At 37.0% G+C, this 15572-nt stretch overlaps 1 protein-coding gene across 1 annotated transcript in view; it reads right to left on the bottom strand.

The window, feature by feature from the left end:
• Positions 1 to 546: 546 nt before the first annotated feature.
• MEI4 (meiotic double-stranded break formation protein 4) overlaps positions 547 to 15572 on the bottom strand; it is a 74288-nt gene continuing 59262 nt past the window's right edge. The window contains exon 5 of the mRNA XM_042827213.1: positions 547 to 798. Coding sequence (XP_042683147.1) covers positions 547 to 798 — 252 coding nt within the window. The remainder of the gene's footprint in view (positions 799 to 15572) is intronic.

The following is a 15572-nucleotide window of genomic DNA, read 5'->3' as shown; positions in this document are numbered from 1 at the left end:
AAAACTATTCTTTTTGTTATTTCTCATTTCATCATCAGACAGCAACCTCTGCTGCATCACACAGAGCGTGGCAACACACCTGCTTTCTGATGATCAGTCTTTTATTTCATGTTATCAATATGCCCAACTACCCAATGTCTCTAAAGCATACAGAAGGTACACACCTTACAGTTTCTTAATACAGAAGCCTAGCTCTACACTCATTATTTCTTGACTTTAAAGTTCAGAGTGCTTATAGGAAGCATTACCTGAAACTATTTTCTTTGTTACCATTTTCACTGTGTATGCAAATACCAATATACTGTTTTCTGTTACACGAAATAGTATTTATTAAAAACAAAACAAAACAAAACAAACGAACAGGGCTTGAATTATTACATTTCTGAATATTTAAAATTGGAAATAAATTTCATTATCTCTGAAGTGAAAGCATAGCATAGAAGTTTAAAATAAATATTTTTCAATAACTACAGTTTCCCTGCCTGACTCAAACATTTTCCAATCCAGTTTCATGACAATGCACTGCTTTAAAGTAGGTTGCTTGTTTTAATCAATTTGTATTTGAGCTGAGTTCAAAAGAACACTCACTCTCCATAAATATAAAGAAAACAAAGGGAATTCATCTGAAAGGTGAAGAATAACTTGATCAAGGTTCTTCAGAAATTTGATTTTCTCTTCTCCATCATAGCCTGAGTCTGAAGTGTTACTTTCTTCTGTCCCATTGTGAAGAAGTTGTTCCAGAATCATAAACAAAGTAAAAATATTCTCATACTGGGTAATGTCATACATCGCCTGGATCTGGGAATAAAGAAAAACTGATGCATAAACACAGTATGATAATACTTCTGAAGCCCATTATCTCAGATGATAGTTGAAGGAATAATGGTAAAATTTGAAGTAATATTTCTATAATTAGAATGGCTATATATTCAGACATGATTTCTAAGGAAAATTTTCTTCTTTGGGAAGTCAAACAGCTAACAATCCATCAAACTGTCAAATGAGAAGTCAACATAACATCTTGTCCATATAAGACTTTCTCTAATTATCCACAGACTGTGACATGTAATTATGATCTATAGATTTACCACAACAACAAAACTTTTCTTGTTTTAGACATATGATTAAACTTGTTTGGTTTTTGCTTCCTGAGATATTAAAAAAAAAAAGTTTAAAAAAATCTCTGTAGTATGAATAGTATGAAATATTGTTATTCAAATGATGCTTCTAGAAAACAAAACAAAACAAAAAAAAAAAAAACAAAAAAAAAAAAACAAAAAAAAAACAACAACCCGAAACACATTAGAATTCTCAGTATCAGTAGAAAATATCCAAATCTGTACTACAGCTTTGAGTCAATTTCAAAAGGAAAGAGCCAGTCTGCCAAACTTAGAATTCATTCTAATGTACCTGTCCTGCATTTGGAAACTGCTTTTTCAAATTGAAGTTTTTACAGCCTCTGCTGTACGCAGGGAACAACTGATAAGACAGAACCTTAAACCTTGTGGAGCTGGCTCCTTGGAGTGAGATTCTGGATCTTGCTTAATAGTAAAATCTACCAATAATATGAGATAAACTTGCTCTGAAAAAGACTGCAATTACAACAGCTGATTGATTAGAACTTCGAAGTTAATCAAACTTGCTAGAAAATCGAGTACATATTTTAGAAAATGGATGGGTAGTTCTAACATGTCTACATTTGGGCCTGTAGTACCAGGCTGTACTGGATCTAGGCTTTGACAGGGATCTATTAAATCGGCACCACCCTCAACAGTATGCTGCTAGACTTTTCAACGTGTGTGAAATATATAACAGAACTGTTATTTTTATTGACCAAGTAAGCGATTTTTGATTCCACTAGAATCTAATGAAAGTACAGCAGTTTGCCTTCCCTTTGTAAGGCACATACCTCTGTGGAAGATGGTGGCTAAGGGGACTGTTTACTCTTATTGTGAGCTAGTAGCTCTTCAATCCACAATCAGAGTTTGAAGCCTCCAATGTAAAGTTTTCAGGTCAGCTTCTACATCAGTGATAACGGTAAGACACTACAGCCACCTTACTGCAAACTCCTGGTGTAGTAAAGTTATTTTTCTGAGTTTTCTATACATCTTGAAAATCAAGTTAATTACTGAAAGTATTACCCCTAGCCTTACACATTCCATTATGTCTCTCTTGATCTTGGTAAGAATAACCTGTAGTTCAAAACCCCATGACAATTCAACACTGACACAACAGATAGCAAAAAAATAAAAACACAGTATTAAATACTTACATACTTCTAGAGTCCAATTAAATCCAATTATATAATTAGAGAAAACCTCTTTCTATAACTTCAAACTATGATTTGCATGATGAAAATGATTTTTTGCTGTTGCATGCTAGAAGACACTATATCATCACCGTATGACTAACATTCTGAAAATACATTTTCTTTCCTTCTGTAACAGAACATCCATGGCTTATTAAATTATATTAATCTCTCATTAACTATTATAGGAAAAAATAACTTACAGTGGTAAAGTATGATTCTGCACAGCAAAATAGAAACACAGAAACATAAATTGAAGTTCTATGCTTTTAGCTTCTACAATGTGAATGTTTGAAGTACAATTTTATAAGCAAAAATCTATGTTTAAGTCTTAAGCACTGGACTTGGAAATTTACTCATATCTTCCTTTCATATGAGTGATCAACAGAAAATACTTTAGAAAAACGAATTATGTCACTCCACTTATCCCCATGACCTTCAGCTTTTTGAAGCAGTTAAACAATTGTGTTACTTTCAGTGGATCTCAAAAAGTGCACCTAATTGCTGCTTAGTAAACTACCTAATTGATTACATATGATAGAAACCTCAAGGTAACTAATTGCCTTTCATCTACAAGTATTACTTCCCTAAAAGAAAATTATTTTAGCTACACAAAAGGTAATTCTATGAGAGCAAGGAGGAAGCCTTTTGTTGTTTGTTTTTTGGTTTGTTTTTTTTTTAGGTAATTTGCAAGGGATGAATGCACTTCAAAACACTTTTATAATACCAGGGGGGAAAAAAAAAATCTATCTACAACAATTTCTGGTTCAAGGCTTACAAACCTTTCCAGCCCACTTAACATAATCTCCACAAAACTTTTTTTTTTTTGTACACTAATTGATGTAATTACTACCAACAGAAATTTATGCCTTAGAATTAGTAGACAGGAACATTTACAGCTACTGATGGTTAATAAGGTAACAACCCTTTCTCCTTGCTCACCAATGTATATGAGTAGCAGCATATGTACATGATGCACACAGACATACACACGCACCAACATACCTAATCCACCAAGAAAGTTCAGAAGTTATGTTCATAATGCAGGCCTTTCATATGAACGATAATTCCAAAATATATTCATATCAACAATAAATAAGTCTTATATTGACCCTGTTTTTCAGAAAGAATTTTAAGATAATCATCCTTTCACAGATCAGACAAATGTGTTTTTGTTCTTGTTGGTTTTCTTTTGTTTGTTGTTTTTTTTTTTTATTTTTTTTTTTTATTTTTTAAGTGAGATCAGTCCTTGACATATTTTCCTCTTTTCCTCACCAAGTATTTTGAAACATGTTTCTTAACAGTAAAGTGCATTTTGTAGACAGTTCAGTTTTCAATTTAACATTAGAAATTATTTTCTTATTCTGATTTCACAATCCAAAACATTTTTCAGAGTTAAAGTATTTTTAAAGATTATTAACTATAGAAGATTGAGCTTTACATAAGGTGGAAACCAGGAGTATGAGGATATTCTGGCTGCATCAGACAATCTATTAATCAGAATTCATCTGTCTATATCATCAAATGCAGAACAGAGGAAATGAATCAAAGGCTGCAATAAATTCCTCCATCTTCTCAAATACTAGAGAGTAACCACAGCAGACATTTTTACTACATACTCTGAGAGCATGGGAGAAATTCTGTAACTATTCTATAACTAGTCTTATTTATAATACTATCATGGAAAATAAAACAAAACACAACAGTTCAAATATGTTAAAAGAAAATGTTCAAAAATTTAGGCAGCAATAGCAGTCAGAATGCTAAAAGTCAATCTGTATTCATGTTGGCCTTTATTATACTTCCTTTTTGCAAAGCAACAGCCAACATATTATCAGATGGCCCCGCGTACGCTTTCAAGCCACTGCTGCCTTAGTAGACAGATTAGGAGTTGGCATTTACAGAAATAAATTGGACAAAAAAAAAAAGTCTGTAAACACACAGAAATAATTCAAGTAATCATCATGGAACAGTGAATGTCTTTTCCAAAGGCTGGGTTATTCAATAGGACTCAGTAAAAATTCCCAGATGATGGCAGAATATATTAGTTTTCTTGCCTTAGTAGTTCATGCCCATTTATAACATTTACTTAAACGCTCTTAGTAATATAAATACAAAACAAAAACAGGAGAGTAAATATTAGCTTTGAATCAGTTCTTTACAGTTCTCTACAGCTGTTTGATAGTCTCAGTGCACATTTCCAGGGACACAAAATTGAGATAATTAAATGTTAGATGGTTAAATGTTACAAGTTTAAGGCAGGTAACTTTAGTTCTCTAAAAATTATTTCCAAAATTTGGGCTACTACAATATAAAGATTTCCTCTTTCCTTGCTTACCTGTAGTCACTATCCTAACCACAAGCATTTCTCCCTCCTTCCAACATACGTTTCATAGCTGCATATTTTTTTTTTTCCCCAAAACAGGGCTAATTAAAATAATTAATGTAAACAGTGTTACATTCTTCCCATACAGTGATTTCTACAAAATCGTAGGGTATTGCTGAAACAGCCAATGCAGTCTTCCAATTGGCCCAGGAGTGGTTGGGCACAACAGGCCAGTGGGCACGGTTCCAGGCTGCCTGAGTTCAAGAAATGTTTGGACAATGCTTTCATACATAAGGTTTGAATTTTGGGGGTGTCCTGTGTGAAGCCAGTTGTTGGACTTGATTTTTGTGGACCCCTTCCAACTTGGGATATTCAGTGTGACTTCATGAGTTTTTACAAGCAGCAATTCAAGTGAGGAGAACCCAGCCATGCTTGGGAGAGAGTTAGTCCATGTTCCTGCTGAGCTGAAGGCCGTGTGTTCCCTACTTTGTACCACTGCTAGCTCATGTAGTTGCCCTCTGAATAAAACATCTAGCTGAGATCTAACATTTATTCTACATCAGGGGGAGTTTTCAACTGGGTCAGTTCCATGTAGGAAATGAGATCTGGAAGGGGAAGGTAAGGATTGCAATGTTTTTATTCTGTGTACAACAGATGTTTGCACTTAGGAAATCAGAAGCTGAAACGACTGCTCCAGAGATGACAAAAAAATGTGCTTGCAGAAAACAAGTGCCAGCATGCTGTTACTTGTAGTTCTTCAGGTGAATGACCACTCAGCCCTCAAGCTCAAGGTTACAGTAACCTAAACTGACATGGATACTCCGGGATATCATGCAACAAATTGTGGGATATGACAGGTAACGATGGGAGAAACTGACACAAGTCATGGATGGCTGACTGTAGGTGGAGATTCACAGCCAGCTGAAGGGGAACTGCGGGGACTCTGGGGAGAGAGGAATCTACTAGCAAAGACAAATGAGCAACTGTGTCAGCAATACAAGTTTTAACACTGCATCTGGACAGTAGTATCAGCAACACCAAATCTGGGTGCAGACACAGCAAAATAGGCACCAGCGAGGAAAATATAATTAGGGGCGGGTTATTTGGAAAGAGATGGAAATGTAAAAAGACAGATATAAGAACAGTGAAAAGGAGGGCCAAAGCACAAGAGTGTTACATGATCAGTGCTCAGCTGTCCTATAAAGACAGACAGTATTCTCATAAAGTTCCAGCTAAATGAAAAGTAACAGCTAACCAAATCATGTGTTCTGCTCCTGGTGACATTCTGGAGCTCTGAGGATTTTAAAACTTTACACCAGCATCACAAGACCGATACTACCTTCTGAGTGCAGGCACATAACTTCTACTCCTTTTATGCCTCAAAGGACCTACACTGTGAAGACAACACAACCTTTATAAATGTAAGCATATTTTAAGGTGAAAAGACGTGGAATATGTTCAGGGAAACCAGTATGGAAACTAGGGTTTCCAGAACTACGTATAAACCGAGTTTAAATGTGTGCTGCAATAAATATCAATGTATGCTATATAAAGTACATAAAATACAAACAGAAATTTCAAAAGCTCTCATACAAATCTGAATCAAACTGGAAACATGAGTGCTTATACAACAGATTTGATATTTAAAAAGGGATAAAAGTGGCATTCATATTAGATGGCTATTTTAACAGAAAATTATCCTGCCCAAACCTTCTCAAATCTCCATACTGTAAGAGTTTTATTCTTACAAATTTTTTCTTGATTTTTTTTCCGTATCTTGGAAAATTTTTATTATTCAGCAGCTGTAATTTGTATGTTCCTGAGGTGTCTCTCTGCCTATTTCAGATTTCACTGAAATACGAAGTGCTAAAAGCTGGTACTTCTTTCAGATGCATACTTTTTTTTTTTTTTTTTTTTTTTTTTTTTTTTTTTCTCCCAGAAAACAAAGACCAAAACAAGCACGACCTGCTAAAGCTATGCTAATGCTGCCTTTCAGGCAAAGCAGAGACAGTGCTTGCTGCAGCATTTGCAGCTCAGCTGAAATAAGCACTCCCATACTTAGGGAGTACCGAGGACAGAACAACCAAGTCTACCCATCCATTCCCAGCAGGAACTTCTCCATGAGCTGTTCCCACCTCAGGGAGATGAACGGAACCAAAGCTCCTATCAATTCTTTAGAGGACTGAGGAACAGGCAAAGAACATATATCTATCTTAAAACAGTCTATCACCAACCAACACGCCATCTCAGTGAATAGTTTCAGTATCCCTCGGTTCCTTGCAAAATGCTGCTGGCACAGGCAGGTACACGTGCAGCCTGATTTCTTGGCAGGAAAATAAAGATTTGTGGGCTAAGAGGCCACAGAACTTGTGTAAGTTGACATCCCACATGGCATGGATAAAAATACCTCCTCTTTGAAGTGCAACATGACCAGAATGTTAGAAAATGTTTGAGTATCATTTACATGTTTCCAGAGACAGACAATCCTGGGACTGCTTGTTTTAGTAGTGAGCTACTCCAATGCTTTCCTTAGTGCTTTAATCTAGAAGACATGTTTAGTTTGTAACAGAGACTAGAGAATGTCCCTAAAGAAAACAAAATAGGGTTCAAGAAAAAGCACAGTAACCTCCCAGCAGGGTAATGAAGTATTTCCATGATTCTGGTAAATGAACAGTAGAATTTGACAGTTTCCTATCAAAATTCTTCATAATTTCGGGGTTTTACATGTCAGATCTACTGAGCTACAATAAGAACAAAGTGAGAAGTCTGGAGATGAAAACAACATCCTTAAAAAATACAGTCCAGCAGCAAAAGAAAGTTCTTTGTGCTTTACTTGTGATGAAAACATAATGGAAAAGTTGGAAATATTTTGGTACAAGAAAACTTGGAAAAGAACATCTTCATTAAGTGGTAATCAAAACAAAGCCAGGCAATAACAGATTCAACTCACAAAATCTGGTATTTTATGATTAGGTGACAGAATCAACCAAATGATGACAGAGACAAGACTGTAAATAGCACCATATTCATATTTTCAGTATTTGTCATTTTCTATCCTAAAAATACCTTAATTAGAGTGCATTACTTTAAAATGTTCCCTACTGCTTCAGTGTCTCTTTTCTCATAGCATTTGAATGTGATCCATGATTTGTTGTACTGAATTCTGGAAATGGAAGGGGTTGGTCCAAGGAGAGCTAAGAGACTAAAGAACAAGGCAGCAGCAAACTAAATACAGACATTCCAGTCCACAGAATTTTTTTTTATTATTATTTTTTGTGCTCACTTTGGATACATATAGAAAAAATGTTGCCCTGAAACCATTTGCAGTATTTAAACAATATATTTGTCCTAACAACTGTATTATCAAAATCAAGTCACTAAGCAATAGTTTTTACTTTCCAGTAGAAGAATTTCTAAATTGACTGATTGGAAATTACCATTCAAATGCTGAATTTTTCAGTGAACAAATTCACCATCCTAGTTGAAAATTTTCTCTTCTAATACATCATCAGGGGTAAAACCAATATTTTCCCCAGCCTGTGAATCAGAGGCTGTAGCAAATATCTTTCAAGAATGACTGAATTGCTTCCTCGGACAGTGATATTATCTCTTTCTCATTGTATGAAGATCAACTCTAACAGTGAGTTCTGTTCTTGACATGTTGCTTCTCCTTGGAGAAATCCCTGTTCAGTCTATGCACTGCTGTGCTCTTGTCATAAGCACAACACACACTTTTTTTCAGAATGCTTCAGGTATGTTTGAATAATAGAGCATTTTACTTCACAACAACAAAGACTTAACTCAGTGTTCCGCAAGTATGTGAATAACTACTACGTAGAAACTGAAGCAGAAAAAAAATCAACATGCATCGAATAAGTAAGCACACAGTAGGATAATAGAGGGTCTCTCTAATTGCCGTTTAGTGTTTCAATAATGTGCTGACAAGCATCTCTAAAATATTCAAGGCAGGCATGGATGAAAGACTTTACAGGAAATATTTCTGTTCTGATTTTAATACCACTGTCTTTTGTTAAAAGGTAATTATCTTACAAATTGCTGTGCCTCAGGATTTAGTCTTTAGAAGATCAGCATTTCTCTTTAATTGCTTTTTGTTTTGTTTTTGAAATGCATATTTCCCTAACAGCATTCCCAGTAATCATAATCCCCATTAACCACATCAACCTGCAAGGAAGTTCAAACTGATTTACATGCTCTTTCAGTGCAAAATTCACACCACATACAATTCCTTATTTAAACTTACAGTAAACAAAACAAACTTTCAAGCATTTTTGATCTTTCATTCAATGGGATTTCAAACTCTGTTTTTGTCGTATCTTCACTGATGCTCTCTCTTTCATAGAATCATAGAATCACAAGGTTGGAAACGACCTGTAAGATCATCCAGTCCAACCGTCTCCTCATCACCATTGCCACCACAAGCACTAATCCATATCACGCAGCTCCTCATCCAGACGCCTCCTGAACACTGCCAGGGACGGCGACTCCACCACCTCCCTGGGCAGCCATTCCAGTGCCTGACCACTCTCTGAGAGAAAAAGTTCTTCCTTATGTTCTTCCTTATGTCTAATCTAAACCTCTGATACAACTTGTGGCCATTACCCCTTGTCCTGCTTGTTGTCTGGGAGAAGAGGCCAAATCCCTCTTCACCACAACCTCCCTTCAGGAGGTTGTAGAGTGCCATGAGGTCTCCTCTGAGCCTCCTCTTCTCCAGATTGAACAATCCCAGCTCCCTCAGCTGCTCATCATAAGACTTGTGCTCCAGACCCCTCACCAGTTTCGCTGCCCTTCTCTGGACACGCTCCATGACCTCAACATCTTTCCTGTAGTGAGAGGCCCAAAACTGAACACAGTACTCAAGGTGCAGCCTCACCAGTGCTGAGTAGAGGAGGATGATCACCTCCCTGCTCCTGCTGGCCACACTATTTCTAATGCAGGCCAGGATGCCGTTGGCCCTCTTGGCCACCTGGGCACACTGCCGGCTCATGTTCAGCCGAGCATCAACCAACACCCCCAGGTCCTTCTCTTCTTCACACTCATCCAGCCACTCATCCCCAAGCCTATAACGCTGCATGGGCTGTTGTGCCCAAAGTGCAGGACCTGACACTTGGTCTTGTTGAACCCCATCCCATTCACCTCAGCCTAGCAGTCCAGCCTATCTAAGTCCCTCTAAGTCCCTCTGAAGGGCCTCCCTACCCTCAGGCAGATCAACACCACCTCCCAGCTTGGTGTCATCTGCAAACTTACTGAGGGTGCACTCAATCCCCTCATCTAGGTCATCAATAAAGATATGAAACAGGATGGGCCCCAGTGCTGACCCCTGGGGGACACCACTTGAAACGGGTCGCCTCATAGAAGGAGATGAGGTTGGTCAAGCATGACCTGCCTTTCACGAACCCGTGCTGGCTGGGCCAAACAGTTATCAGGATAACTGATCGTGCCCAGAGGATAACTGATCTGGGTGTTAAAGGCAGATGTAAAGAAGGCATTGAGAACCTCAGCCCTCTCCTTGTCTTCAGTGACCACGTTCCCTGCTGCATCAAGTAGAGGATGGGAATTTGGTTCTTCTTTTGCCGTTGATATATTTATAGAAGGATATTTTATTGTCTTTTACTGCAGAGGCGAACCTGAGCTCAAGTTGGGCTTTTGCCTTCCTAACTTCCTCCCTGCATACCTTAGCTACTTCTCTGTAATCTCCCCAAGCAGCCTGTCCCTTCTTCCAGAGGATGTAGACTCTCTTTTTCTCCTTGAGTCTCAGCAGTAATTCCCGGCTCATCCACACAGGTCGTCTTCCCCTGCGGCTCGCCTTACGGCACTCAGCACAGCCTGTTCTTGTGCCTTTAAGATTTTGGTCTTGAGGAGCGTCCAGGCTTCCTGGGCCCCTTTACCCTTGAGAAGCAGCTCCCAATGGACCCGCGCTACAAGTGCCCTGAACAGATCAAAGTCTGCCCTCTGGAAGTTCAAGAAGGTAGTTTTGCTGGCCACTTTCTGACATCGCCAAGAATGGAGAATTCTACAATTCTGTAGTCACTCTGCCCAAGACAGTCCCCAACCTTTACTTCTCCCACCAGTCCTTCTCTGTTAGCGAAGACCAGGTCACCTCAAGTAGCTCAGTAAGATTCAAATATCTGCATAAAACACCAGTTTTCCACTGGAATTATGTCACCAAAACCAAAAACTTCCTCCAAACTTTCACAGGATACTGTCAAAGGCAGAATTTAACAAGAAGCCATTAAAGGCATAGTAGGGTAATTTCATGAATATTAGAGACAATAGACATGAGTAGTGCTACTTGTTCAACAAAATTTGTATATATGGAATATATCTATAGAATAATTACTGAATAGACTGCTAAAATTCAATCATATGAAAACAATGTTATTTATTCAGCTTAAAATTGTGAGGAATTATAGAAACAAAATATTTACTCGAAAATCATGCACAACATGAAATATCAGGAAAGAGCACACCATAGTATACCCAAAAGATTGCATACATGCTGTAAAGCTTAATTATAGAAGCAACTACTCCCTTGCCTAGAACATGACAAAACATAAAATTGAACAGATTATTTCCTACAATCTTTTTAGGCATTAGAGTAACTAAATGGTCCGACTGTTTGCAACTATGGTTTCTCCTGCAAGTTTACTCTTCTATTAATTTAATGTCATGCTGTCTTGGAAAATCCCAGACCAGTAGTTTTCTAGAAATTTGCATGTATTTTATTTATTACTTTTTAAACGCTATAGAAGTACAGAAGTACAAAAAGAAGGCTTTTAAAAGCTTCAGAGTAGCAGTTTGCAACTTGTGTCATAGGAGAACCTCTGCTGGAAAGAAGCGATATGCAGTTCAAGACTGGCTCTATAAATTCAGAATGCCAGGAGGGATTGTCTAAGGACAGCTACATGTAAAAATAGTTTTTTGAAAATGACAAACTTCTGCAGTATTGTATGAACACATTGTAGCATTCTGACAGAACACTGAAAAACAAACGAACCCACAACAAAGAAAACTTGAAAGTGCTCACATGACAATGTAGCTGTTAGGAACCAAATATTTTTTCCTTCAAATTTTGAAGCAGAAACTTCACAGACAGGATTATGTATTAAGAAAAACACAATTCTAGATTACAATATAATCTGAACCAATCATTAAAGGATTTAGAGGAAAGGTCTGTGTTTTAAGCCTTATTATTATTGAGATATTTTATACTAAGCTGAACCTAATGCAAAGGCTTCCTATACCCAACTTTGGAATACTTAAGATCCCCATCTAATGTAGTCTGGGACAAGATCTCTGCTGTGCAATTAACGCTGCGCGCATGGCCGAATCTCCAATCTGAACTGTTCTGAAAGTCTTATTTGTCAGTAGTTGGCAAAGACAGAATTGGCATTAAGTAAAAAAAAAAAAAAAAAAAAAAAAAAAGCTTCTAGAAAGTGCAGTTGCATAAAAATTTGAATGTATAACATCTTCAGCAAGCACACTGCCACTTACAGCAGAACCTATTTACTGTGCTAGCAGGATGTCATCACAAAATGATGAATCTGGGAATTTGAAATGACCTAGAAGAAAGTTAAAGAAAATTTAGAAGATTTACATATGGCAGGAGAAGCATGTGATTTTTCATTCTTTGACATCATTTGTTTTTATGCCAAATCATCAGCACAGATCACTAACACTGCCTAAAACTGACAGCTGATGGAGAAGTACAAGTCACTTCGTCCTTTACAAGGATTCTGTGAGGAACAACTCAGCACTATTTGAGCCCCAACTTGGGCATCCAAGAGTACCTTAGCAACAGTACTACCAAATACATCAAGTATCTACAGTAAGCCAAATATCTCAGAAAAATAACACTAAAAATGATGAGCAATGTACTGCATTTCATTGAGTCCCTCAGAATCAGATTCTTAAACCTAAAAAACAGAGTGACGTAATAGAAATTTACAGGAATTAGGTTTGGAGTAGAATCACGAATTCCAGCATTCACTAGAAACAATTATAGAGTCATAGAATGGTTGGGATTGGAAGGGATTTTTAAGATCATGTCGTTCCAGCCCTCTGCTATAGGCAGGGACACCTCCTTCTAGGCCAGGTTGCTCAAAGCCCCATCCAGCCCCATCCATTCAAGGCCAAGTCTTGAATGCTTCCAGGAAGGGGGCATCCACAGCCTCTCTATACAATCTGTTGCAGTATCTCACCACCCACACAGTAAAGAATTTCTTGCTAATATCTAGTCTAAATCTACTCTCTTGCAGTTTAAAACCATTTCTCCTTGTTCTGTCACTATCTGCCGTTATAAAAAGTCCCTCCCCAGGTTTCCTGTAGGCCGCCTTCAGGTACTGAAAGGCCACTGTAAGGTCTAATCTGATCTGATACAAACTCATTTGCTCTTTGAATCTCTGAATAATGAATCTGAAAAGATTTTTTTTTTTTTTTTAATTGATCTTCCCACAGGAACAAGGTATTGCTTATGAACTTCACAATACTGGATGCTGCTTGTATGAAAAGTAGAGTTTTAAAATGCAATAAGATCATGTTACATACAATTACTGAATAATTAAGGAGCATAACACAATTTCAAGGAGATTACAGAGAACAGTCCCTAATTCTTCCAACCATTAGACAGCAACATGACTGTTGTTGTCAAATAACAAATAGCATCATACCAGAAGGTAACAAATAGTGTTACATTAAGGTAACCTACAGGTTCCTCCTGTCAGTGTCACAGTACCTGCCAATTATTAGATGCGCACAAAGCAGACTGGGTGCAACACAAATGTCAGATTTATTGTGCAGTAAGAATGTAATGTTAGATATGCCATAATATTTATTATGAATTTGCCCTGTTAAGATTAGGAAATTTCCAACACTTCAAAGGATAACTAACTTTCCAAAATGATAGCTAAACTTCAGTTTGAGACGAGATGTGTGTGTGTGTGTCTATATTGATGACATTAAATTGTTCTGGAAGAAGAAATGAAACAGTGCTTCTTTCTAACCATGGACCAGATGTGCTAATTTAAAATACCTGATACTTTATTTTGCACAAAAAAATCTCTAACGGTTGATTCTGTTTATGGCAGATGCATACAGAAATGCAGCAATACTTTTCTAAGTCCTGTTAGCAATACAATAGCATTCTTCTTTCTTCAGCTATCAAATTTTGCTACTTCAAACAGACGTAATGCTGCACACTTAATGCAATTTAACATAATGCTTAATTTATTAGAAAGCGTTAAAACTATTGTTCAAGATATTAAAATATAGCATTAACAAATTATACTAAATACATAGACTGCAGGAATTACATTAAGAAAAATTTGACAGTAAATCATTACAGACTGACTCATTAAAAGATGAGAGAAGAAATAAATTAAGTGCAATCAGGATTAAAGTGCACCAATCACCTTTGTTATGCTGTACCTAGTAAATTTTTAGTTGCCTATTTTTAGATGTCGTCTGTACGACCTAGTTATCAACCAATGAGAGAAAACAGCTGCAGTATTAATAGAACTCTTGTTTTAATGGTTAAAGTTTCTTCATTAGAAGAAAGTCACTATCTGATTCCAATTTTATTTTATTTTTTTTATTTTTAATTTTTACTTCACTTATTCCCTGAAAGAGCACTAACCAAGCAGAGAGAAAAATTCAGGGATAATAAAGCGATTTTCAGACGACGAACAGGAAAGAATATTGCTACATTCTTAATGGCTTCAGAGTAGACATTAAATATATTCCTAGAGGTTTCCCTGATGACACCACGTTACCCAACAAGGAACTCATGCTGTGATTGTTTCTGCTATCAGACTGGATTCATTTAAATTTAATTCCACCCCTTCTATGCTATATTGGCATATAGCCATTGATTTTGAAATAATTTTAAGCATTCCGGTTAGTAAATTCTTTTAAAAAAATCTATTTCTTTTTTTTCCCCCACAGGTCCATCTCTTTTCCTTACTACCATGTATTTTAGATTCCCTCCCATACACGGAGGGCTTAACATCACGTGGTTCATTTAACAATCTTTTCAGTCTTCAGTCCTCTGGCCAATAAGAATTGAAAGACTTTGAATTCCTTAATTCTAAAGGGAAAATTAGATCTTTCCCATCTTTGTTCCCTCAGTGGGATCTCTGTTCTCAGAATTGTACCAGGGCAGCCTGAGGCCAATACCACTCTTTGGCTTTACCTTCCCATAAAGGGAACAATGAGGATTCTTGACAATTATCTCTTCTAAGAATAAAAAATGCCTCAACACCTATTCCCATTTCCCTAGCCCCTGGAAAACACATGAATTTATCAACAAACAAGAAAGCACTTCATGTACGTATTTTACCCCTGACCTTGAAAGTCCAAGAGTTATCAACTCAATGCAGATGAAGGAACCTAATGACTGTGTTGTAGACCAATTTCCATCCTATATCTTTTCAAGATAAGAGTCCATAAGTTGCAAAGCCTTCTTTTATGTTACAGAAAACTGCTCATCCTGGAAAGGAGGAAAAAAACCCAACCTGTCCTAAAAGATCTTTGGAAACAGTACCCTTGAAAAGAAGGAGGGTTAGTATGATTCAGAATGAGCATACAGGAAAACTAGCAGCTTCTAGCTGTGCTAATACAATTTACACACAGATTTCTATTCTTCAAGAAATGCACATACTACATATAATAGTGAAAACTGCGAAAAATAAGAGAATTGAAAAAGGAATGTATCAGGCCTTTTAAGCACGTCTCCAATGTGAGGATAGGTACCTTGTGAAACTCGAAGAGGTGTTCAACTGGGTGACTCTAATCCCATTTCAATGGATTTACTGGTGGAACAACCAGGGAGTGTTGCTAAGGGCTTTTAATTTGCTCCTAAAATCTTTAATGAAAGACCTCATCCATTATGTCATCAGAAAGAACAAATAGGTAGTCACTACC

Source organism: Centrocercus urophasianus, unplaced genomic scaffold (genome assembly GCF_019232065.1).
Source record: "Centrocercus urophasianus isolate 14NV4802_14NV808 unplaced genomic scaffold, USGS_Curo_1.0 seq_10, whole genome shotgun sequence".
Classification (NCBI taxonomy): Eukaryota; Metazoa; Chordata; class Aves; order Galliformes; family Phasianidae; genus Centrocercus; species Centrocercus urophasianus.
The sequence above is the reverse complement of the archived record's forward strand: the minus strand, read 5'-3'. Positions and strand labels throughout refer to the sequence as shown.